The sequence below is a fragment of the Tasmannia lanceolata genome, unplaced genomic scaffold (assembly GCF_043159265.1).
Source record: "Tasmannia lanceolata isolate RefF3 unplaced genomic scaffold, GAP_Taslan_0.1 ptg000016l, whole genome shotgun sequence".
In the NCBI taxonomy this organism is placed as follows: Eukaryota; Viridiplantae; Streptophyta; class Magnoliopsida; order Canellales; family Winteraceae; genus Tasmannia; species Tasmannia lanceolata.
In genome coordinates, this window is record NW_027518693.1 from 11,656,787 (window position 1) to 11,682,256 (window position 25,470).

The 25,470-nt window shown below is 37.6% G+C and overlaps 1 protein-coding gene across 1 annotated transcript; it reads right to left on the reverse strand.

The window, feature by feature from the left end:
• Nucleotides 1–650: 650 nt before the first annotated feature.
• On the reverse strand, nt 651–23,796 carry LOC143847891 (uncharacterized). The gene is made up of 7 exons (XM_077356680.1): nt 23,226–23,796; nt 20,715–22,783; nt 19,794–20,218; nt 19,437–19,638; nt 12,913–13,026; nt 1,558–4,290; nt 651–1,078 (listed from the first exon to the last, which is right to left on the reverse strand). The coding sequence occupies exons 1-7, from the start codon at nt 23,714–23,716 to the stop codon at nt 651–653; spliced, it is 6,462 nt and encodes a 2,153-aa protein (XP_077212795.1). The 5' UTR covers nt 23,717–23,796.
• Nucleotides 23,797–25,470: the final 1,674 nt, after the last annotated feature.

The following is a 25,470-nucleotide window of genomic DNA, read 5'->3' on the forward strand; positions in this document are numbered from 1 at the left end:
CAAAGGAAACAGGGAGGCAGACTGGTTTGCTCACCTTGGAACTTTTAAGTTCTAACACTGAGATTTTCCTGAATCCCTCAGATCCTATCAATGACTTTTTTGATGATGATGCTTCAAAATCCCCTCCATTCAGGTTCCATTAATCTAATATAATTGGCTTCCTCCATGATTTCTTGATTAGGCTCCATGTTTGGGCTACGGTTTTTTGAATTGTTGATAGCATAATGTGTCTGTGTCCTTTTGAGCTTCGTCTCCCACTTTGTAGAGCTCCTTCTTTCCTATGCATTTCAAATATCCAACAAAAACACAGTATTTAATATATATATATATATATATATATATATATATATATATATATATATATATATATTTTTTTTTTTTTTTTTATTTATTTTTTTTTTTTTTTGAAATGGCAAATAATATTGAATAAAAGGGGGGTGGGGATGGTGGTGGGGCGGGCGGCCCGAGAAGGGAAAATCCAATATGAGAAACTAATTTAAATACAAAAGATGAGAAACTAATTTAAATACAAAAGATGAGAAACTACATTTCAAGGATCTTATTAGCCACTTGCACCAATTTAAGCAAAACCCAACTTACTTACCAACAATAGTCTCTATTTCAGTCCATTTCTTCCTTGCCATGAGATCTCAATAGTAATTACTGAGGTAAGAAGACTCTTCAAGTAAGAACTGGGCTCTAATTTGTCTATCTTCAGATATCCCAACCCCAAGATATAAGTCTTTAATCTCATTCAGTGCAAGTACAACATCTCTCATATCCATTCTTTTAAACGGCGATTCTACAGAGCATGATACACCAATTCTAACCAAAGAAACCAAGCACTCTCTACTTATGTAGCTGTTATTTCCTTCGTTGTCAATTTCTCCCAAGAGCAGTTGTGGGTCTATAATCTCCATCACTCGTTCGGGTAGCGCCATCTTAGCAAATTGGTGAAGGCTTAGATTGTTATGAAACATGTCATCGGTTGGTCTCTTTCCTGTGAACATCTCCAATAAAAAAATCCCATAACTGTACACGTCACCATGCATACTAGCCTTGCCACCCATTCCGTACTCTGCCATTTATAATCTCGCAATTTTGACAGAACAATAGTGAAATAAGAAACTATTGCTATAAAAAGAGAATGTAGAGATTCTACTATGATAGTCAAACAACAATCTTACTTGCATTTGAGACATTAAGGCCACTTTGGAAGCCTTAATTTGGTACAAAATTATTAGAACTATTTTTTAATATAAGCTAATTTTGAGACTATAGTAAAAAAATTGATTCCCTATCTAAGGGAAAAGGAGTACCAATTATCAATATATTAAAAGAATTGATTCCCCATCTAGGGGAAATGACAATGAAATTTATTAAGAAAATTAGAAATAAGATCAGTTATTTGGAAAACATATTCATGCATCATATTTGAGAAGTTGCAAATGTGTTTATGGATGTAAAAACATTTGTGCTAATAAGTTTCATGGTTTACATGCAATTTGGAACAAATAAAAACCTTAGAAGATATATAAATAATAAAAAGATAATCACCTGGAGCAAGATATCCAATAGATCCTTTTATCTCCATTGAGGTATTTTGATTTCTGGAGACATTATTGGATGCTTCCTTAAGGAATATTGCTAAGCCAAAATCAGCCACATGGGCATTCATGTCATCATCAAGAAGAACATTGTTTGGCTTGAGATCACGATGAACTATTGGTGGTTGACAGTGGTGGTGAAGATAATCCAATGCAGAGGCTACATCAATAGCTATGTCTAACCTTTGAATGAGCGTCAAATCCTTCGATTGATGTTCCCCTCCATTTGGATGCAACCACATTTCAAGACTCCCATTAGACATGAACTCCAAAACTAGTGCTTTAAAATCATTACCTTTAAAATCAATACTAGAGCAGCAAGTTATAATCTTAACAAGATTCCTATGTCGGATATTTCTCATGGCTTCACATTCTGCCATAAAGCTCTGAGAGGCTCCTTGTTGTTGAAGGTTGAGCACTTTCACTGCAACAATTGTTTTATCGTGGTCTAAAATTCCCTTGTATACAGTACCAAAGCTTCCTAATCCGATCAAATTGGTAGAAGAGAAACCATCAGTTGCATTAAGTAGCTCAGCATAAGAAACTTTCAAATGATGATCCTCCATCAAAGTAGTTGAAGGAACAAGTTTCTTCCTAGACTTTCTTTTCCAATAGAAAACCGCAAAGAAGCATAAGATCAAAATTAAACATAAAACTGCACCAGTTACTGGGATTATTACTCTAAGGGCAAGAGAGTTTCCCTGTTTCTTAGTAGATTGGTTTGGGCATGCGAGCAACATCAAGTTTTGGATGCCTCCACAGAGTTTGTTATTTCCAAGGATTGAAATCGCACTTGTATTTTTAAATATTCCTTCTTTTGGTACTTCGCCCTCAAGATCATTGAAAGATAGATTCAAATAATGTAGATTAGTACACTTCTCCAAATAATTTGGGATTTGCCCAGACAAATTATTGCACGAAAGATCTAGCTCTTGGATACCTTCCAAATTTCTCAACGATTGAGGAATGGTTCCTTGAAAGAAGTTACCACCCATATAAAGATACTCCAAACTAAGACAATTTCCTAGCGAGAGCGGAATCTCACCTAACAATTTGTTGTGGGAAATATCGAATCTCTGAAGAAATTTCAAGTCAACACCTGAAGGTAAGGACCCGATGAGAGAATTTCGCGACAAGTTGAGGCAATTTGATAAAGAGGGAAGGCTGAGAATTTGTACTGGTATTGTGCCTGTGAGGTTATTATCAGAAAGTTCCAGTACTTGAAGATATTGACATTTTTCAAGGGTGGGTATAATTCCCTGTAAATAATTTTGATACAAATAGAGTTCATTCAGACGAGTAAGGTTGCCAAAGGAAGATGGAATTTGTCCATGAAGTCTATTTCTTGATAAATACAAACCCTCCAACTTGTTAAGCTTCCCAATACCAGCAGGGATGGCACCAGTGAGAAAGTTGTTATCCATACCCAATACAGTTAAGCTCACAAGATTCTCAATCCCCACAGCAATACTTCCGAATATCTGATTTCCGCCTAAAGATAGGTGTGATAGATTTATCGAGAGGTTAGCTATGGAACTGGGCAATGAACCATTAAGATTATTTAGAACTAAATCTAAAAAATCTAGATTGCTACAATTTGTCAAAGATGTAAGGAAACCCAAGTCATCACCACCCTCGCTTCCGAGTTGATTGCGGCCTAAATTCAAGTATTGGAGACTTTTTATGTTTCCTAGATTCAAAGGCAAAGACCCATCAAAATTATTCCCGGAAAATTCGACTTCAATGAGCCCTGAAGCATTGGATAATGAAACTGGTATGGGTCCAGTAAATTGGTTCACTCCTACATAAAGATATTGAAGGCTTGACAGAGTGAGGCCCAAGTCGGGTGGAAGGTTACCAGACAATTGGTTCCCCATCACATCCAAAAGTACTAAAGATGAGAGATTGTAAAGTGTGATAGGAATCATACCAGACAGTTCATTGCTACCAACTTGAAGATATTTCAAACCTGCTATTAGGCCTAGCTCATCTGGAATTCTTCCCTCCAGATTATTGTTGCTTAGATAAAGATCAGTGAGAGATGAAAGGTTCCCAACAGAAGGTGGGATGTTTCCTGTGAGATTGTTATACCCAAGATACAATATATGAAGATTCGAAAGAGAGGTAAGAGCCCCAGCAGGAATTTCTCCAACTAACTCATTGTGATTTAAGTCGATAGTCTTGAGTTGAGTGCAATGACTCAAGTTGGTTGGAATCTCACCTTGAAATGAATTCCTGCTAAGATTGAGAGTCTGCAATTGGGTCAAACGACTGATTTCTTGGGGGATTTCTCCATGGAATTCGTTGTTTCGGAGGTTGAATTCTGTGAGGAAGGTGAGATTTGCTATATAGGGAGAAATGGATCCAACTAAGTTCAGACCCACAAGCTTCAAGGAGATGACCCGTTGATTTTGCAGATCACATTTAATGCCATACCAGTTGCAGAAGTGAAGAGAATCATTCCATGAACTCAAGATAGCTAGAGGATCGCCTATTTGATTCTTGAAGTCGAGAAGTGCATGGCGATCAGTTTCATTTGCTAGTAATAGGTTGGTGGGAGTGGGGGCCGATTCCAATGACAAGATGAAGTGGGTGTGAAAGAAAAGGGTGACAAGGATGAGAAATGAGCAGAAATCTCCATAGCGACTGCTCACATTGAAAAACTCCATCATGTTAAGAGAAACTGTAAAAACAAGTGCTATAATACTACCCGGGACATCCAAGAGAAGGGACTCATATATGGAGCATCTTTTTCATTTATTCCAGTGTTGGACCCCACAGTGACTTAACTTTGGTTGCCGTTTGTGGAATTTAAACAACTCATTTTTATGAGGAAGTCCCTATGAACCTTCTAGTTTGAGGAAGAAGAGAAGATATATTCATTCTTTGTGCTCTGTTTCAAGAGTTCAAAGCTTAAGAATGTAAGGTACTTAATACCTATAGCATTTACAACATTCTATATAGACTCGGTGGCCGGCCACTCAATATTTTTCCAATAGTATTGATAGATAGATTAGAAGGTATTTAATAATTAAAGACAAATTTACATTTATAAGGTTTTAAAACAACCTGGAGCCCACTCAAGTATTCCCAATATATAGATACAGTTGGAAAACACTCTGAAGAAAAACCTTTCCTAGTTTCTGATTCATAAAATATCGGAAATCCTTTCTTGTTAGGAAAGATAGCCCACGAGATGGACTTCGTTCTAATAATCCAATTCGACTTCAATCAAATCCTTCGTGGGTGTAAATATAATAGTGCCATCCACTGAACTGACTACCTGTGATATGGACTATGGAGACACCGATTCCAATTACCATTAAACTTTGATTTTCTCTTCGTGTATATGATTTGGCCACACCATTGATAGCCCTTCCCATTGGGTGAATGTTAAGACGGCCCTAAAAAATTCATCCAAGTCATTTGGAGGTCGGCAAACAGGCATATAGGCTAGATAGAGTCAATATGCCTTAGAGTTGTTGGACTACTTTCCTCATGATTATTTTGTATTGGGAAATGATTTCAGCACAACTATATTTTGATATTTCCACTATCCCATCTTGTCGTTTTGTGTTTAAAGCAATGTTTAAAAACGCGGATGTGACGCGGAACACTGCCAAAAAAATCCTAGCCGACTCGGCGCAGATGTGGCCAAGAATGCGGTTGACATGGTCATAACTCAGGAGAGTGACTCTGTAGGGCAAAACGCAGAATGCGGCCAAGAAAAATCCTTGTCGACTCGGGCGAGTTCCTTGTCGTGTCAATGAGTTTTTAAACACTGGTTTAAAGAGCTCTCAAAAGGTTATTACGATTACCAAAAATGCTCTCAAGCGCCAATTAAAGAAGAAAAGACAGCTGGGTTTGTTCCTATATCAAAATATGGTTGTGCTGACAACATTTCTCTTATCTTTTGTTTGGCTTGTAGTTGATCTTCTCGGTCTTTTTCCTTATAAAATCATTGTCATTAAAAAAAAGCGTCTAACAATCAGAATTTAATTTTGTCTTTGTGCAGATTTGGTCACATTGTTAGTAGCCCTTCAGATTGGGTCAATGTTAAGATGATCCTAAGAGAAATTCCACTAGTCGTTTGGTGGTCGGCAAATAGTGAGGCATATCGGCTAGCTAGAGCTGGAGATGACAGGATAGCTTTAGAGTTATTCAACCATCTTCCCCCATAGTTTATTATCTGTTTCCTTTTCTTTGGATTATACTTATCACCTCGGTCCTTCTTGATGAAATCATTGTCATTAAAAAAGGGACTAACTGTCATTTTCTTGGTATAAAATAATGAAATTATTTGGTATCCAACCTTATGTTTTCACTAATCCAATTCTAATTTAATCAAAACCTTGTTGGGAGTAAATATTACATGACTGATTATGCAGAGAACCTACGCTCGCCATGTGGTATGGACTATAGAGACTAGAGGACCAAAGCCAACCATTAGAGTTTGATTTTGTCTATGCGTAGACGATTTGGCCACATCATTTGTGGCCCTTACTATTGGGTTAAAGTTGAGACGATATTAAAAAAAAAAAATGTCTAATTGTTTGTAGGTCGGAACAGTGAGGTGGAGTTAACAAGCTGGAGTTAGCAGGCTAGTCTTGGAGTAATTCGACTATCTTTCCCACTGATTCTTTTGTTTCTTTCTTATATATTCGTTTCTTTTTGTTTGGCTTCTACTGTCCTTGATGTTTTCTCTTTATAAAATCATTGTGATTAAAAAAAATTGTGTCCAACTGTAATTGTCTTGTACTAGATAAATAGGAGGATTTGGAATGTCCATTAAGTTGGATATTTTTGTCTAAGAGCTACCTATTTTATGGCTTAGGAGATTAATAGTTTGGATCACCAAAGACTAAGCAATTTGACCCAAATTTTTTTCTGACGCCGGTAGTTTCCATTGTAAAATAAAAGGCGAATTCTCTCTCTCTCTCTCTCTCTCTCTCTCTCTCTCTCTCTCTCTCTCTCTCTCTCTCTCTCATAAGATTGTGGGTTAATATTGCCGTGGTCATATACTCCTCTTCCTCTTAAGAAAATGGGTACAAAGGGATTTCTTGTCTTGGGTTTCTTCTTGTCTGCTTTTCTGTTCTCAGTGACGGTAGCTAGAGAACTAGCTGAGAATTCTAAAGAAAAAAGAGGTACCATTTGGGACATATTTGCTATCTTTGCACTCTTTTTTTTTTTTTTTTTTAATGGCATATTCCTTTCTGGTTATTGCTTTTTGTTTTACTTTCACATTAATAAGTGAATTAGGCTACATACCTTAATCTTTGTAAATCCATGCATAATTTGTTGTTTTGGTTGAGAGAGAGAGAGAGAGAGAGTTTGAGTTGTGCTGAATTGTCTGAGTTTGGGATCATTGTCTTGGCAAGGTGGCACAAGTATGTTGGTAGCCTATAATTTAGGATTACAGGATCATTTTAACCATCCAATTAGGGGAATCCAAAGTGTGTGTGTTAAGTTTTGTTGTTGGATAGAACAGGTCTATATGAAGTTTGATCTTTTCTTTTTCCAACGGATATTTAAGATCTTAATTTGGCAAGTGGTTGGAGAGTTATGGCAAACTTAGTTGACTATGTCTGTAGGTCTTTGACTAGTCAATATTTTGAAGTTCCTAAGCTATTTATGATATTTGTAACTCCCTTAACTTGTAGTGAGCTAGCTTGAACTTTTTGGGTCAAGCATTTCTCTATTTAAAGTCGAGCAAACATCTGTAATGGAGTTTTAGTTGAAAAAGAAAAGATTCTCTAAGCATTTTTGCAAAATATTCTCCTCTTGTTATCTCTCCACAACCCTAAGGATTGCATTCATCGATCCGAACGGTATCACAAGGTCATCACCCTTCATATTATGGTGTCTTTGGTATCAAATTAGGTCTCGAATTCAATTTTTAATGATAGGTACATTTATATGTCCATTCTTATTTCTCACATTCTTTAGTTATCTTTCAGCACATTGTTAATTACTCATTTTACCTCTATTATTTGTGTTACCTACTCTTTAGGCTCTGTTGGGTTGCAGGTAGTTACCTCGTAGGGTAGTAGTGTAAGTAGTAAAAAGGGAGGAGACAAGCCTTGTAGTTACATAGAACTTACCTATTAGAATAGTAGCAAATAGTGTTTGGTTGTGTAGAGTAGTAATAGGCAGTGTCATTTTCAGTACAGAGAGAGAAACATCATTCTCAAGAAATCCAAGCGAAAAACCTCTTGGATTTTGCTTAGATGAGACAATTACGCCACATCACCATACTAGCTTGAGACAAGCATAAGACATTCCAGGAAGTCTTCCTAGATTTCAAAACACTATAGGCAACCAAATAGTGGTTGTTGCTGAGGTGACACACAAAAACTCAGCAAAACCCCTATAGGTCCCTCACTTTTGTGCAGCCAAAAAAAGCCTTAGAGATTCATTTACATTCTCATCACCTTTAATCTACCATACAACCGTGAAATTAGTTAAATATAGCTTGTTACACACTTTGAATCATTAGTTACCCCTAATTTGCTTTTTAATATCAAAATATTTATTTTGCATTTCAAAAAATTTAGCTTGTTTGACACTTAATAAGTCATTTTTCACTTTATATGTCACTATAAACATCATTTGAAATCATTCTAGTTTTTTCCTCACCTGCCAGTCCAATATTTAAATAGTGGTCCATTCATTACCCTAATAGATAATCCTTTTATCACAGTGCCAGTGGACACGTCGGACTCTCCAAGTTGCTTCTCTTAGAAAATGTGTGTCCAGACTGGAGATCCGAAGAGAGGAAGTATTTGTCGACATGGCTGCTGACTTAGACACATTTGAATTTTGAAGCTTTCGTTTATACTGTAATCGTACTTATTTCAATGTACTGAATTGAAAATCTTATATTGTAACGAAGCATCATAACGTATGATTGTGATGGTCTCTAGCAAATCACTTGTTGAAATTATATGATATAAATAGGATCTATAATAGCAAAAAAGTTTGGAGTCCTGTATCCATACTCCTTGTTTTTCTTTGGTTGTTCTCTTTGTATGGTACAATTCCTAACAATCTATCCACAACAAATACAAAAAGTTTTAAACTAAAAAGAAAGGAGCGTAAATATAAAAGAAAAGAAAACACTTCGAAAACGGGATCCCGTGTGGAAAATAAAAATGGGACACTGTCACACTGATGATTTGACCTTTTTCAAGATTTATTTATTGCTTTACGGGGGATTTGAGCTCCCTTAGTCTTTTAGTGGACGTGGCTCCAATGGTCAATGCCCGTTTTTATTCACAAAATGGATTCTCGTTTTGCTAGCAGTGCTCTAAAAGGAAAAAAAGTTCCGATAGAGTGGATTTCACCTCGTCTCGATTATATGTGCCACCCCGAAGCAACAATCCAACATGGGAAAAAAGAAACTAATGTTGAGGGCTTCTACAGACTTGGGCACCCTTCCCATTAATGGCTAGCTTTTATGGGTGATTTCTAACCGGGTACCAACCAACAACATTTAGTCATTTAGTCCCGGCAGAGGTGAAATTGTCTCGTACATCATTTCTTAAAGTTAACCTTTTTAAATTCAAACCACTTAGTGCGTGTTTCGCGTACCGTTTAAAACACCGTTTGGCGTTTGAAACACCGTTTTGGGGCCAAACAGCCATTTGGGAGTGTTTGGGTGCGCAGCCACCGTTTGAAACGCCGTTTGAAATACGCGTTTTGCAAATGGAGGGAGGGAGGTCTGTTTGCAAAACGCCGTTTTGAACAGAGTTTTTGGGCTGTAGGCTTTTACGTGTTTGCCCTCACCAAAATCCATTTTTACACCTTTTTTTTTGCCCTAACACCCCTCTCTCTCTCTCTCTTTGAAACTTCCCTAAAACAATGTCCTTTTTGGTCATTTTACCACTAGGGCATTTGCAACCAAACACACAATACCTCCGTTTGGCGTTTAAAATGCCGTTTTGATCTAGCCAACCAAACATGAAAATGCCGTTTTGAACCAAAACGATGTTTTTGAAAAACGACGTTTAAAACGCGATTTCAAACGGTACGCCAAACACACCCTAGTCCTCTTTGCTAGAAAGGTCAGCTTCGTAAAAGGGGTTTTCTTCTCAAGAGAGTGTACGGTCTTAGGTGAGAAGGCAAGGAAAGGGTTGTGTATTTGTAGGTTTGGGTTTAATCCATTGTAATCCTTGTATATTGTTTTCTTAGTGGATGATCGTGTTTCTCACCCATGGATGTAGGCTTGGCCGAACCACATAGAATTTCGCTTTTCATCTTGTGGCGTGTTTTACTATTACTTTTCTGTTAATTTGTGCATGATCATATTGAATTTGCCAGGCAGATTTTTCTCAATAAGATCAGTGGTTCTCCTTCGTGGATCGAGGAGGTAGTGGGGAGAGTGTTGTCGTTGCTAGAGTGTGTTACCTAACTATTTTGTTTAGATTTTTTAGGGAATGGGTATGGAGGTAGATTTTAGTTAATACGATTTGTATAGGTTGTTTCTATCACTTGCGATTTTTTACGAAAGTTTGCTAAAGTTTAGGGGTTAGTGTTGCACGTAGGAAGTTAGTATCTATAAATAATTGTAGCAGATTTAATGAATAAAAAGAGAAGAATTTATCCCAGAAATTGTGTTTGCGCACAAAGGAGGACGACCCTTCCCTCGAAGTGGGTTAAGAGGCCGATCTTCCCTCTAAGAAGATCAATCCGTTGCGAACCGATTTAGGCTCGTAACAGAGTGGATCGTGATCAGAAAGTGTAACCTAGAATCTAATCGCCATGGCCGGAGGTAAGTTTCCACATATTACTCTGTAAATTTAAGTTAAAACCCTTGATCTCATGATATCTGCATTCAAAATGAGATTTAGACCTAATAAACATTACCGGTGCTTCTTGGTTTTTCACCTCTTTATCTGATGGATGGGATCTCTATTCGACATAAGATTTAGATGGTGGCTCATCAAATCAATGGTTCTTATTCAAATTATCTTTAGACATGTATTCTCACGATAGTCTTGGAACTCTAAAATATCACGGTGAATGGCCATCCATAGTGTAAATGACCAAAATTCACCAAGAAATTTCCCAAAAGTGTTGTACATTATGGGGCTGTTTGGTTTTAGGGTAAAAAGATTTCATGAAGTAGAATCAAATGGGAAAAACTACCCTCGAAAGAAACTTTCTATGGTTAAGCTAGGTTACAATTATCCGAAAAATAGAAAAATTTCGACAAGCAATTCAGAGTTTTACCACTTAAACCTATTACAAAAATACTGTCGTGATTAAAGCTGATATTTTCTTTAAAAATAAACATTAGAATGGTCCCAAATTTGAACAATGAATTCAATTTTGAACCATCTAAGAAATTCTTGATTTGTTAAGAATTTCTTGATTTGTAAAATGACCAAAATAACCTTCTATGTACTTTAGACATTTAAGATAAATACTTATTATAGAACCTAATTTATGGAAATGCAATTAAACTCGATGTTCTTAAGCTTTTCTTGAGGAAACGCTCATCTTGAAGTACTAGATAAGTTTTAATAATGAGAAATCAAATTATTTATGAAAAAATTGGTATTTGAGGGTTCTCATCCTCTAATTTTAAGACCAGGCGAAGAGAATTGGATGGAGAAACTCGCTTCGCCTCCTGAATTCAACAGTTTTAGCTGCATGGAAGCACGGATTTATAGAAACAGACAGCTTAACACATGCAATTCTCTTCTTTACCCAAAATTTCCATTCTTCGCAATGAAAAAGGCGCAAAGCCGTTAGCATGAAGGTTAATGAACATAACCTAAATGTGGAAGATTGACAATAACGGGCATCAACTGGTTGCAATGATTGTATATCTACATATCGATATATGCACATGGATTCGCCTTTATTGCTGAAAATTAATCTTGGTCATCTCATTCTTTTTTCTTAATTAAGTCATTGTCATTAAAAGAATGTGTCTTACCATTGGACATTGATTTTGTCTTGTGTAGACGATTTCACCACATCATTAGTAGCCTTTCCCATCGGGTGAATGTAAGACAAACCTACAAAAGTTTGCCAAGTGATTTGGAGGTCGGCAAACAGTGAGGCATATCCACTAGCTAGAGTCAGGGTCAATACACTAGCCTAGGATGTATTCAACTACCTTCCTCCATGATTATTTTGTATCTTTCTTATTTGTTCCTATCGTTTGGCTTGTGCTTGATTACCTCGGTCTTTTTTCTTAATAAAATCATAGTCATTAAAAAAAATGTCTAACAATCAGACTTTGATTTTGTCATTGTGTAGATGATTTGGCCACATCATTAGTATGCCTTCCTATTGGGTGAATGTTAAGACGATCATAAAAAAAAATCCACAAGTCGTTCGGAGGTCGGCAAATAGTGAGGCATATCGGCTAGCTAGAGCCGGAGTTGACAGGCTAGCTTTAGATTCAATTCGACTATTTTCCCCATTCTTTTGTATCTTTATTATCTGTTTCCTTTTGCTTGGCTTGTACTCATCACCTCGTTCATTTTTCTTAATAAAATCACTCTCATTGAATAAAGGGTCAACTGTTATTGTCTTCGTATAAAATGGTGAAATTATTTCGTGCCCAGCCTTATTTTTTCACTAGGCTCTGTTTCTTTCGACATAAAAATGGATGTAAATTTTGTTTTCTGACAACGTAAAACAAAATTTACATCCATTTTTACGTCAAAATAAACGGAGCCTAGTGAAATTCAACTTCAAACAAAATTCTTTCTGGTGTATAAATAAAGGGATTTGCTTGGGTCCATCGCAAAAGGCATTTCCCGGAAGGTCTGTTTCATCAGAGAGCAGCCACCTCATTAATAATGACAAAATTTGTTGGAAAGTGAGCCTATGTGGCTGCTCTATGATGCAACAGACCTCCCGAGAAATGCCTTTTGCGTTGGACCCCAGCAAGTCCCATAAATATAGTGTCATCTTTGGGAGTGATTTTATGCAGAGAACGACGCTTGCCATGTGGTATGGACTAGGGAGAGTAGGGGACCGAAGCCAACCATTAGACTTTGATTTGGTCACATCATTAGTGGCCCTTCCTATTGGGTGAATGTTCGATGATCATAAAAAAATAAATTCTTGTGTCTTTCTTTCTCGTTTCTTTTGTTTGGCTTTTACTTGATCACCTCCGTCTTTCCTCCTAATCAAATCATTGTGATTTAAAAATTGTGTCCAACAGTCATTGTCTTGTCCTAAGAGCTACTTATTTTATGGCTTCGGAGATGAATGGTCTGGATCAGATTTGACCCAAAATCCAAAATCTCTCTCTCTCTCTCTCATAAGAGTGGATTGATATTACCGTGGTCATATCCTTCTCTTCCTTTTAAGAAAATGGCTACAAAGGCAGTACTTGTCTTGAGTTTCCTCTCGTCTTCTTTTCTGTTCTCCTCAGTGATGGCAGCTGGAGAACTAGCTGAGAATTATAAGGAAGAAACAGAAGGTACTGTTTGAGGAATATTTCCTATCTTTGCCTATTCCTTTCTAATTATTCCTTTTTGTTTTGTTTTCACATCAGAAGCTCAATTAGGCTACATCTGTTCATTTGAATCAATATGAACAACATGCAACGAATCTCAACTCATGTCACTAAATCGCGAAAAATACTACTATGGCATGCCACATCCTAGTTCATAAAATCCAGGCTACCAACATGGTTATTTATAGGGAATCAAAACACCAAAGATCTGCCATACACCATACCTGGAATAGAGCTATCCGGATTCCAAGCTAGACAATCCGGATTCCAAGCTAGATAGCTGGTTCACCTGTTACGTGGCTAGTTTGCCGTAACACAAATAAACAAAATAGAAAATATAAATGAGGGGGAGAGAGGTTGATTCGAGGCAACCGGACCTCCTAATGGCTCGATTCGAGAGGAACCATGACTCTCCTAGAACAAAGTCTCCTTTGTGCTGTAAAATTCTTCTTTTTCTCTTTTCATTGAATTGCTACTACATAAATACACGCAAGAGGGAGTGCCACATCACAAGCACACTTACCCACTAACAAGACACATCACAAGTAACTAACTCCCACTACCCTAAACACATTAGCCACAACTAATGGTCATTACACTAAAACACATACCCACTAGTATATATGCACTACTAACCCCACATAAAACATAAGAAAATACACATAACATTCATTCCCCCTTATAAACGACTTTGTCCTCAAGGTCGAATTAATGGAGAAAAACTTATTCCACCAGGGTCCCAAATCTTAATGGTCGCGATCAGTTGAACCACGCCTCCAAAATCCATCGTGATCAAAGTTGGGACGAAATAAGATTTTTCATGAAGCCGCCTCAAAATGATGAAATGATCATGATGATCCTTAGTGGTGTTTTCAACAAAACTATTCTTGTCGCTATCGATTCTCACATTTTTCTCCACATGAACATCAACACTTTCGAGATTTAACTTTTCTCTTTCTTTACGCATTTCTTTTATCTCTTTGCTGATTTTTTCCAAGCTTTCCGCAAATTGCCGGTGTTCTTCCATCATTAAAAAAAAAAAACACTTTGATTTGCTGGAAATCATCGCATAGGGATTCCAAAATCTCTGACGGCACAGCCATGTTGTAGGATCTACCTCTCTGATACCAATTTGTTACGTGCTTAATTGGCCATAGCACAAATAAACAAAATAGAAAATATAAATGAGTGGAGAGAGGTTGATTCGAGGCAACCGGACCTCCTAATGGCTCGATTCGAGAGAAACCATGACTCTCCTAGAACAAAGTCTCATTTGTGCTGTAAAATTCTTGTTTTTCTCTTTTCATTGAATTGCTACTACATAAATACAAGCAAGAGGGAGTGTCACATCACAAGCACACTTACCCACTAACAAGACAAATCACGAGTAACTAACTCCTGCTACCCTAAACACATTAGCCACAACTAATGGCCATTACACTAAAACACATACCCACTACTATGCACTAACTAACCCCACATAAAACATAAGAAAATACACATAACATAACCCCTATCAATCGCAATTACCATATCATTAGATAGGTTTTCAGGTTTTAAGTATAACAGAAAGATTGCGAAGAATGCACCCAAAACTGGAGTTTCAATAGAAAAAAAAAGTCCTTATGAAAACTCGTCCCCGCCGGCTGGACCAACCAAGTTGTTTTTTTTTTAAAACAGAGCCCTTCTCGTGGTTGACCAAGCATCCACGGTCGCCCATGCCCAGTCAATCGCCGAAGGCGATCTGAGTTTTCTCCGGGTTGTGATCTTCATCGATTTTCCTTAACTTTGAGGAGTCAAAACTTCCTCACCAATCATCCAAATTGATTGTGGTTAGATCCGTTGGAATCCTCATGACGAGGGGAATCCACCAAACCTGATTTGGCCACCGGAATCTCGTTGGATGGAAATCAATGGAAAAACTAGTGTTTAGGCCATAAATTTCCATATCTTCTTCATCAAGCACCAAAAATGATCAAAGAGTTCGATGAGAATCCTGTGACAAGGAGTTCTCAAGGGACTAAAGTTTGACGACGAAATCATACCCAGCCATGAGAATGAGGAATTATCACCCACTCACGGTATGAAAACTACCAACAACGAATACAGGGCAAACTTAAGGAAGAACAACCTTACAATGATGTTTCTTTTCTTCGATCACGGTTTCCATCCTCCAAACTTATGCAGGAGCATATGACTGTGTGGTCAATGACTACATGGCATGGATTGACCACCCAAAAATCGTCCACAAATAATTCCTTTTAAACCTCACAAGCCTCCTTTTCTTATTTTTAGAAGGTCTTTTATGACAGCCCTTATACTTTTAATTTAGGAACTATTGTAGTGTGAATTTTCTGAAACAACAACTTTCTAGTAGCAACCAATTATGGAGGGACAAGTGGCGATGAATTCCAATTCCAATTTGGGTATCTTGCTATCCTTAAGATTAATTGAGACAAGTATCATCACTGCCTTCTATTTCCATACTAAGAGAAGGGGGGGGGGGTGTCAAATTGCCAACTTCTCCATTAGTGAGTTGGTTCTTGCTAATTTTAAGATTTTTGGAATAATTCTTACATTGCATTATTGGCAAGCTGCTGTCTTGAATTTAGAGGAGAGCCACCGAGTTGGCAAGTTACTGATTTGAGGAAAATACGTGAAGATAGGCTGCTGCAAAATTGATCATCTGTTGTTGTTTTTTTTCTTATAATTTTTAAGTAATTTCTATTATCGTCCTTAGGTTGCTCTTACTTAGTTTTCTTATATAGATTGTAAGTAGATGAGGAAGGGAGAGCTTGGGTTTTGACAATTAAAGTATTGAATGAAAAGTGTTCTTTTCTTGTGGAGAAAAGGTGTTTTTACACTTCTTTCTTGGAGTTTCCCTCCAACGTGGGTTAGCTTTTGAGCACCATTTTTTGTTAGTTTTTTTCGGATCATCATCGCCGTTACCGATCGCTCGTCCGTTCTGCGTCAAAACTTGTCTCCTCTTCTTCTCCCACATAATTCTAGCGTCCTGCACCTTGGTTTAGGATTTCTGATGGAAAAAAAAAAGGATGAAATTAGAGTGAGATTAGTATTTATACTTAGGGTAAGGTTTACCCTAATCTCTGCTGACCAAATTACCCTTAGGGCCAGTTTGGATACCTCATTATTTGGATTTGGAATTGAGTTTTGAGTACAAAATGAATAGATCGGGCAGCTCATGTTGAGGGAGAGAGAGAGGGAAGGGGGTACTTCCTATTGGAGGGGAGAGGTTGAGGAGCAAAGAGGGTGAAGGAAACTTCCAGATCTGTGAATTTCCAATTTCTTATTTGCACAGCTTATTTGGAAATCTGATTTTTTTCAATGTCAGTATCGGATCCAAATTACAATGCAAAAAGGGCTGCAAATGTGAGAAATCCAAATCAAAAACTTATCTGCATCCAAACGGGCCGTTATATAATTATTAAATTCCCAATCTAGGCAAGGACGAAATTACCCCAATTGGGATGAGCAAAATGTTTTGGGTTATTACACTATCCCTACTGTGTTGCAAAAAAAAATATAATTAAGTCATTTTTTTATCTCTATGTCATTCTAAACATCAGTCGAAATCAAAATCGTTTTTTCACATATCCATCTAGTATGTAGTCTCTTGTACAGGTTTTAAAAAAGAAAATGCTAAACGTACTACATTCAATTGGAAAAAGTTTATATTATTGTAACTTGTGATTATATTATTGCAGTAGTTGTATGTTACTGATGCTAGCACTACCATGTTTTGATAATTGAATAAAATCAACCTGTCTCTTCCTTTTTAATTGACTTATGAGAGCTTTGTAGGAACTGTAATTACCTTCGACAGATGTTTAAACAATTAAAGGCAAGCTTAGTTAGTGCAGTTATCAAAATATAGTAGTGCCAATCAGTAGGCTAGTTAAATAGTGGTCCATCAATGAACCTAATAGATAATCCTTGTGATCACAGTTACCAAATACGTATTATGAAGCCACTAGGGGAACCTATCACACCTGTTTGCTACGCTGGCCAAGACTGTGTCATGAGTGGAACAGCCGTGAATGAATGAGGGCCATGTCGGTTTGGCTGTTGAGGGGAGCTAGGCTCCACACACATGAAGCATCCTTGTTTATATTATAGTCTGCTCATAACAATTTATTGAATAGAAAATCTTATATAGTAACCAAGTACTTATCTTATAATTTTAATGTTATCGTGATAAATTGAATGTTTTTTATATCATATGATAAAACACATTTGTAATAGCGACCCAGTTAACACTGGATCAGGTTTTCGTATTCCCTTAATCTACGTATGTGATCTCCCTTCATAATGAGACTTGGACCTAATCAACAGGTGAGATGCTTTTGGGTTTTTTTCAAAGAAGTATTCAGATGTTGGTGTTTTCACCCTTAAATAAGATTCTGACCAAGGGAAATGATATATTCACCCCTTTTTTTAATTTGGGACGACTAAAGAAAATGAGATAAGAATATTGGACATAGATTTGCTAGGCAATTTCGCGGAAATTAGAATAAGACAAAATCAGGAAAAAAAAAGTGAACCTTTGTGGCTTTTTTCTCCTGCAAAATTGAGACGCAAAATGGCTTTCCTCGAAATTGCCTAGCAAATCCATGTCCAATATTCTTATTTCTCATTATTCTTTAGTTGGCTTGAAGCACCTCTTTAATTACCCAACTTACCGCTATTATTTGTGCTACCCACTCTTTAGACACTCACTTACATCCTCATCTTCATCTGTCTACCATACAACCATGAAATTAGTTAAATTTAGCTTGTTGGACAATTTTAATTCATTAGTTACCCTATACTTTGTAGTTTATTAATCAGACCTTTTATTTTCCATTGCAACAAAATTGCTTATTTCATACTTAGAATTCCTTTTTCAATTTATGTCACTCTTAACATTGTCTGTCTTGTTCAGCTTTAAAACAAAAATTGCTAATAGTTTTGATAACAGATTTCATGCAACATGAAAGTTGGGTATTAGAAGAAAGACGTATTTTGAATGCACGGTGGCCACTTAATAAGGGCAGACCTAGTCGCACCACTGACCCACGCCGCAGCGGACCTGATAATGGTGGACCTAGTTGCAGCACTGACCCACACTGCGTCCAGACAGGAACACCACACAAAGAAAGGCCTTGTCGAATTGGCTGCATTTGAAGCTCTCACCTTTATATTATAATTTTACTTGTTTCAGTGCAATGGAAATCTTATATAGTAGCATAGCATACTTTCATTTTCACGTAATCATGGTAAATGGGCTATTGCTGAAAGGGAGATGATTTTTTCGGTAATTTGGTAATTTGGTTCCAAATTCCGGACCGAAATTCCAATTCCGAAATTTCGGATGAAATTTTGTAACACTTTTTTTTTAATAAATAATGTCATTAAACCAAAATTTGGTAAATGGCGAAAAATTGAATTTCGGAAATTTTCGGTTTCGGTCCCCACCGGTATCCAAAATTTCGGATTTCGGTCGAAATTTTAAACCATGGTTATAAACATAAAAAGATGTTATGATAAACATGAAAAGAAATAATCCTTATCTAATATAATATCCTAATTTATTTAGGTTACCTCATCTAATCTACTTTCTTAACTAATCACCATCAAGATGATCCAATGGTGAGATCTCATATGTTCTAATAAATATAAAAGAAATGGAAATGTTATCAGCACTACTGTATTTTGATGATCGCACTCCTCACTTTATTAAAAGTGAAGTATGGTTCGCACCATAGGATGATCCAAACCATCCATTAGATGGGCCACAGCCTAAATAGGTTGTGCCCCAGAAATCATTTCCATAGGTTGATCCTAGCCCTCTGATCTATAGAGGGTTAGGATCAACCTTCTAACATTCAGTCCCTCCGATTTATAGAGGTTCCTCGGGTCGGGTCAGATTGGCCTCAACCCGACCGAACCCGTCCCGAGTTGCACCCCTACTTTCAAGGTGCACCCCTACTTTCAAGGTACATGAAAGTTTGGTATGATTGGTCCACGACTACAATTTTCAGACAATGTCATCACTATAAGAAGCCTTTTTGTTGGCAAACCTTAACAGCAACAAATCTTCTTTTATTAAACATTCTCCTGTGAAGTCCAAACAAAGACTGATAAAAAATTGAAAGCTGATAGGGTCACGGCAACAAAGTCTCAATACTCACACAGAATCATCTTGATGTACATATTAATTCAAAAGTATTTAGAAATTGGAACATTTCCTACATATATTGTAAAGGAAACAAGAGGCAGACTGGTTTCCTAACCATGAAACTTCTAACATTGAGATTTTCCTGATTCCCTCGGATGCTATCACTGACTTTCTTGATGATGATGCTTCAAAAGCCCCCTCAATTCAGGTTCCATTAACCTAATATTGTTGGCTTCCTCCAGCATTTCTTGATCAGGTTCCCGTTTTGGGCTGGGCATTTTCGAAATGTGATAGCATAATGTGTCTGTTTTCTTTTTGAGGTTCGCCTCCCAATTTTGTAGAGCATCTTCTTTCCTATAAAATTTGCTTATCTAGCAACAAAAAAAAATTTAGTATTTAAATCGAAAAGATGAGAAGCTACATATCAAGAATCTTATTAATCCCTTGAACCATTTTAAGCAAAACCCACTTACCTACCAAAAATAATCTCTATTTCAGTCCATTTCTTCCTTGCCATGGAATCTCAACAGTAATTCCTGAGGTAAGAAGAATCTTCAAGTAAGAATTGTCCTCTGGTTTGTCTATCTTCGTAGATCCCAACCCCAAGATATAAGTCTTTGATCTCATTCAGCGCAATCACAACATCTCTCATATCCATTCTTTCTGCTGGTGATTCTATAGAACATGACACACCAATTCTAACCAAAGAAACCAAGCACTCTCTACTTATGTAGCTGTTATTTCTTTCATCGCCAATTTCTCCTAAGAGCAGTTGTGGGTCTATAATCTCCATCACCTGTTCAGCTATTGCCATCTTAGCAAATTGGTGAAGGCTTAGATTGTTATGAAACATGTCATCAGTTGGTCTCTTTCCTATGAACATCTCCAATAGAAGTATTCCATAACTGTACACGTCTCCATGAATACTAGCCTTGCCACCCATTCCATACTCTGCCATTTATAAACTCACAATTTTGACATAAATAAGTGAAATAAGGAACCATTGTTATATAAAGAGAGGGAATATATTCTACTATGATGGACAAACAATAATCTTATTTGCATCTGAGACATTAAGGCCAATTTTGAAGCATTACTTTGACACAAAACTATTAGAACTATTTGTTTGAATGTAAGGTACTGTATGTATTGAAAATTATATGTATATAATTTTGAGACTGTATCAAAAGAGTTCCATTTCTCTATACAGTAAAAAAATAAAGAACTGATTTCCCATCCAAGGAAAAAGGCAATTAAATTTATTTAGAAATATTTGAAACAAAATCGGTTCTTTTTAAAACATATTCATGAATGGTATAAGCGACGTAGGGAATGTGTTTATAGATGTATGCAGATTTGTGCTAATAAATGTCATGATTTACATGCAGTTTGTATCTAATTAAAACCCTACAAGATATATTTAAATGATAAAAGAATAGAATGGTACCTGGAGCAAGATACCCGATAGACCCCTTTATCTCGATTGAGCTATTTTGATTTCCGGATAAATTAGAGGATGCTTCATTAAGGAACACTGCTAACCCAAAATCAGCCACGCGGGCATTCAGGTCATCGTCAAGTAGAACATTGTTTGGCTTTAGATCACGATGAACTATTGGTGGTTGACAATGGTGGTGAAGATAATCCAATGCCGAGGCTACATCAATGGCTATGTCTAACCTTTGAGTGAGTGTCAAATCCTTCGATTGACGTTCCCCTCCTTTTGGATGCAACCACATTTCAAGACTCCCATTAGGCATGAACTCCAAAACTAGAGCTTTAAAATCATTACCTTTAAAGTCAATGCTTGAGCATGAAGTTATAATCTTAACGAGATTCCGATGTCTGATATTTCTCATGGCTTCGCATTCCGCCAAAAAACTCTTAGAGGCTCCTCGTTGTTGAAGGTTGAGTACTTTTACTGCAACAATTGTTTCATTGTGGTCTATAATTCCCTTATATACAGAACCAAAGCTTCCCGAGCCGATCAAATTGGTCGAAGAGAAACTATTAGTTGCATTAAGGAGCTCAGCATAAGAAATTTTTAAATGACGATCTGCATTGAAAGAAGTAGGAATGTGTTTCTTTCCTGACTTTCTTTTCCAATATAGAACCACTAAGAAACATGATATCAAAATTAAGCATACAAGTGCACCAGTTACTGGGAGTATAACTCTAAGGGCAAGAGAGTTTCTCTGTTTCTTAGTATCTTGGTTGGGGCATGCGGGCAACATCAAGTTTTGGATGCCTCCACAGAGTTTGCTGTTTCCGAGGACTGAAATTGCAGTTTTATTTTTAAATATTCCTTCTTTTGGTACTTCACCCCCAAGATCATTGAAAGATAGATTCAAATAGTTTAGATTAGTAAAGTTCTCCAAATATTTTGGGAATGGCCCAGACAAGTTATTGTGCGAAAGATCTAGCTCTTTGATACCTTCCAAATTTTTCAACGATTGAGGAATGCTTCCTTGGAAGAAGTTACCCCCCATATAAAGGTACTCCAGACTAAGACAATTTCCTAGCGCGAGCGGAATCTCACCTAACAATTTGTTGTCGGAAATATCCAATCTCTGAAGAAATTTCAGGTCAAAATCTGAAGGTAAGGACCCAATGAAAGAATTTCGGGACAAGTTGAGGGAATTCGATAGAGAAGGAAGGCTGAGAACTTGTACTGGTATCGTGCCAGTGAAGTTGTTATCAGAAAGTTCTATTACTTGAAGATATTGACATTTCTCAAGGGTGGAAGGTATAATTCCCTGTAAATAATTTTGATACAAGTAGAGTTCATTCAGACGAGTAAGGTTGCCAAAGGAAGATGGAATTTGACCAGAAAGTCTATTTCTTGACAAGTACAGACCCTCCAACCTGGTAAGCTTCCCAATACCAATTGGGATGGCACCAGTGAGAATGTTATTATCCATACCCAGTGCTGTTAAGCTCAGAAGATTCTCAATCCCCACAGGAATACTTCCAAATATCTGATTTCCGCCTAAAGATAGGTGTGATAGATTGATTGAGAGGATAGCTACGGAGCTAGGCAATGCACCATTGAGATTATTTAGAACTGCATCTAAAAAATCCAGATTGCTACAATTTGTCAAAGATGTAAGGAAACCCAAATCGTCACCACCCTTGGTTCCGAGTTGATTGCTGCCTAAATTCAAGTATTGGAGACTTTGTATGTTTCCTAGATTCAAAGGCAAAGACCCATCAAAATTATTCCCGGAAAATTCGAGTTCAATGAGCCCTGAAGCATTGGATAATGAAACTGGTATGGGTCCTGTAAATTGGTTCTGTCCTACATAAAGATATTGAAGGCTTGACAGAGTGAGGCCCAAGTGGGGTGGAAGGCTACCAAACAATTGGTTCCCCGTCACATCGAAAAGTAGTAAAGATGAGAGATTGTAAAGTGTGGTAGGAATCATACCAGACAATTCATTGCTACCAATTTGAAGATATTCCAAACCTGCTATTCTGCCTAGCTCGTCTGGAATTCTTCCCTCCAAATTATTGTGGCTTAGATAAAGATCAGTGATGGGGTATAAAACCAGCAGCCTATTAGCTGTCGACACGTGGCCCAAGGGTGGCCCACCGCAGATCCCACGTCAGCAGGGGTAGTTTGGTAATTACGGCAGAGTAGGTGAGCTCGAACCTATAGCTGGCCGACACCTGTCCTGGAGTAATAACTCCCCAACTACCCTAGGTTTCCTTCTATAAAAGGGCTTCCAAAGCTCATAAACAAGGGTAATAACTTCTCACTCACCACTCTTAAACTAGCTCTGCACTCCTGCTGATACTGACTTGAGTGTCGAAGGGCCTGTCTGGAGTAACACTCCGGGTTGGTCATTCTAACCACGTTTGCTTCTGTGCAGAACACAGTTCCGTAGGACTCATTTCCTTCACTTCGGCTCCTCGAGTCCTCCAGCTCAGCTCTTACGTCACTGCCTTATCTGTTAACCGATTTTGGGCACAACAATCAGTGAGGGATGAAAGGTTCCCAACAGAAGGCGGGATGCTTCCTGTGAGATTGTTATACCCAAGATACAATATACGAAGCTTTGAAAGAGAGATAAGAAACTCACTGTGGATTTTTCCAACAAGCTCATTGTGATTTAAGTCGATGGTTTTGAGTTGAGTGCAATGGGTCAAGTTGGTTGGAATCTCACCTTGAAAAAAGTTCCTGCTAAGATTGAGAGTCTGCAATTGGGACAGTCGACCAATTTCTTGGGAGATTTCTCCATGGAATCTGTTGTTCCGGAGGTTGAATTCCTCGAGGAAGGTGAGGTTTGCTATGGAGGGAAAAATTGGTCCAACTAAGTTCAGACCCACAAGCTTCAAGGAGATAACCCGCTGATTTTGGCGATCGCATTTAATGCCATACCAATCGCAGAAGTGAAGAGAATCATTCCATGATCTCAAGATAGCTAGAGGATCTTCTATTTGATTCATGAAGGCGAGAAGAGCAAGACGATCAGTCTCATTTGCGAGTAATAAGGTGGTAGGAGTGGCGGCCGATTCCAACAGCAAGAAGTGGGCTTGTGAGAAAAACAAGAAAAGGATAAGAAATGAGCCGAACTCTCTACAATGACAACTCACACAGAAAAACTCCATAGGATTAGAGAAAACTCAAAGTCATGAGATACAGAACCTTGGTACTCTGGACTTGAATTTATAACCAAGAGAAGAACACTCATATATGGAGTTTTCAGGCTGTCTACACTTACACATCTATAAGCTTATTGTCACGCCCCCTACGCTACTGTGTAAATATTATCCGGTTCTGGTCCTTTTACCCTCCCCGGTTTTGTTTTCCGGCAGCACTAACCGTGCCTGACCCACTCCGCGGGGCCCTCCCCTTCGAGATGCTGAAAATGCGTCTACACAAGAGAAGAAGAATTCACATTACAACCCTTGAACTTTCTGTCTTTTTTCGATGTGGGATCTTACACTTATGCCCTTTTCTAACCTCTTAAAAACTTGATAATAAAAACACATATTTTCTACAATGAATAGATTGTGTGCATATTTTCTACATGAATTTCCAGTTAGTTGAAATTCCACACACAGACAATATAGAAGTCAGGTTCATTCTCTCAATTTTTTTGGTAGACAAGGTGGGATTGAACGAGTGGAAATGGGTCACACACTCTCTCTAAAATGAATAGTTTTGAAGGTCAGTTCAACAACCTAGAAGGTTCATGGAAAGTTCCTCATAAAAAGCCCCTTGTCAAAATTACACAAAGGACATTCAAAGTCAAGGGAGTGCCACACCCCCGACCCCACTGTGTAAATATGGTCAGGTTTCGAGTCTTTTACCCTCTTTGGTTTTGTTTTCCAACAGCACTATCCGTGCCTAGCCCACTCCGTGGGGTCCACCCCTTCGAGATGCTGAAAATGCGTCTACACAAGAGAAGGAGAATTCACATATACAGCCCAGAAACTTTCTGTCTTTTTCCGATGTGGGATCTTACACTTATGCCCTTTTCTAACTTTTTAAAAACTTGATGATAAAAACACATATTTTCTACATGAATAGATTGAGTGCATATTTTCTACATGAATTTCCACACACAGACAATATAGAAGTCAGGTTCTTTCTCTCAATTTCTTTTGGTAGGTAAGCTGGGATTGAATGAATGGAAATGGACACACACTCTGGCCCTCTGAAATGAATGGTTATGAAGGTCAGCTCCACAACCTAGAAGGTTCATGGAAAATTCCTCATAAAAAGCCCCTTGATGAAATTCCACAAAGGACATTCAAAGTCGAGGCAGTGCATGTTTGAATATAGCCGGACTCTATCACAACTTTAACGTGCAAACTAAAAACGGTGTTTTGTGTTAACAATAGTGGCATCTATATATGTAGTTGTTTTATGATTCGAGTGTTGTGAATAAAAAAGTGCCGTTTTCTTCTTTCAACAGTGAAACTGTAAATACACAAAAATACCCCCACTTAAATTTTCGTCCCCCTCTTTAAAAGAGGGGCGTTTTTGTCTGTTCAAGTTTGACTCTGATTAGGGCTTTCTAATAAAGCCTATAAATAGATTATTATGGATAAACAAACCCTAAACAGTTGTGCAGCCCTAGAAAGAGAAATTGAAGAAAGAGAAGAAGAAGAGCAAGGTGATCGCGAATTCGGAGTCAAAGCTGTGAATCCAGGTAAGATCTATGAACTATGAAAGCTTTGGATAATTAGAAACT

Coding starts and splice junctions, on each gene's coding strand:
- LOC143847891 (XM_077356680.1), bottom strand. CDS start 23,716: ATGAATCAAATAGAAGATCCTCTAGCTATCTTGAGATCATGGAATGAT. Junction 20,219..20,714: donor TATCGGGTATCTTGCTCCAG/GTACCATTCTAT, acceptor TATAAATGGCAG/AGTATGGAATGGGTGGCAAG. Junction 13,027..19,436: donor GAAGCATCATCATCAAGAAA/GTCAGTGATAGC, acceptor TATAATTCTCAG/CTAGTTCTCCAGCTGCCATC.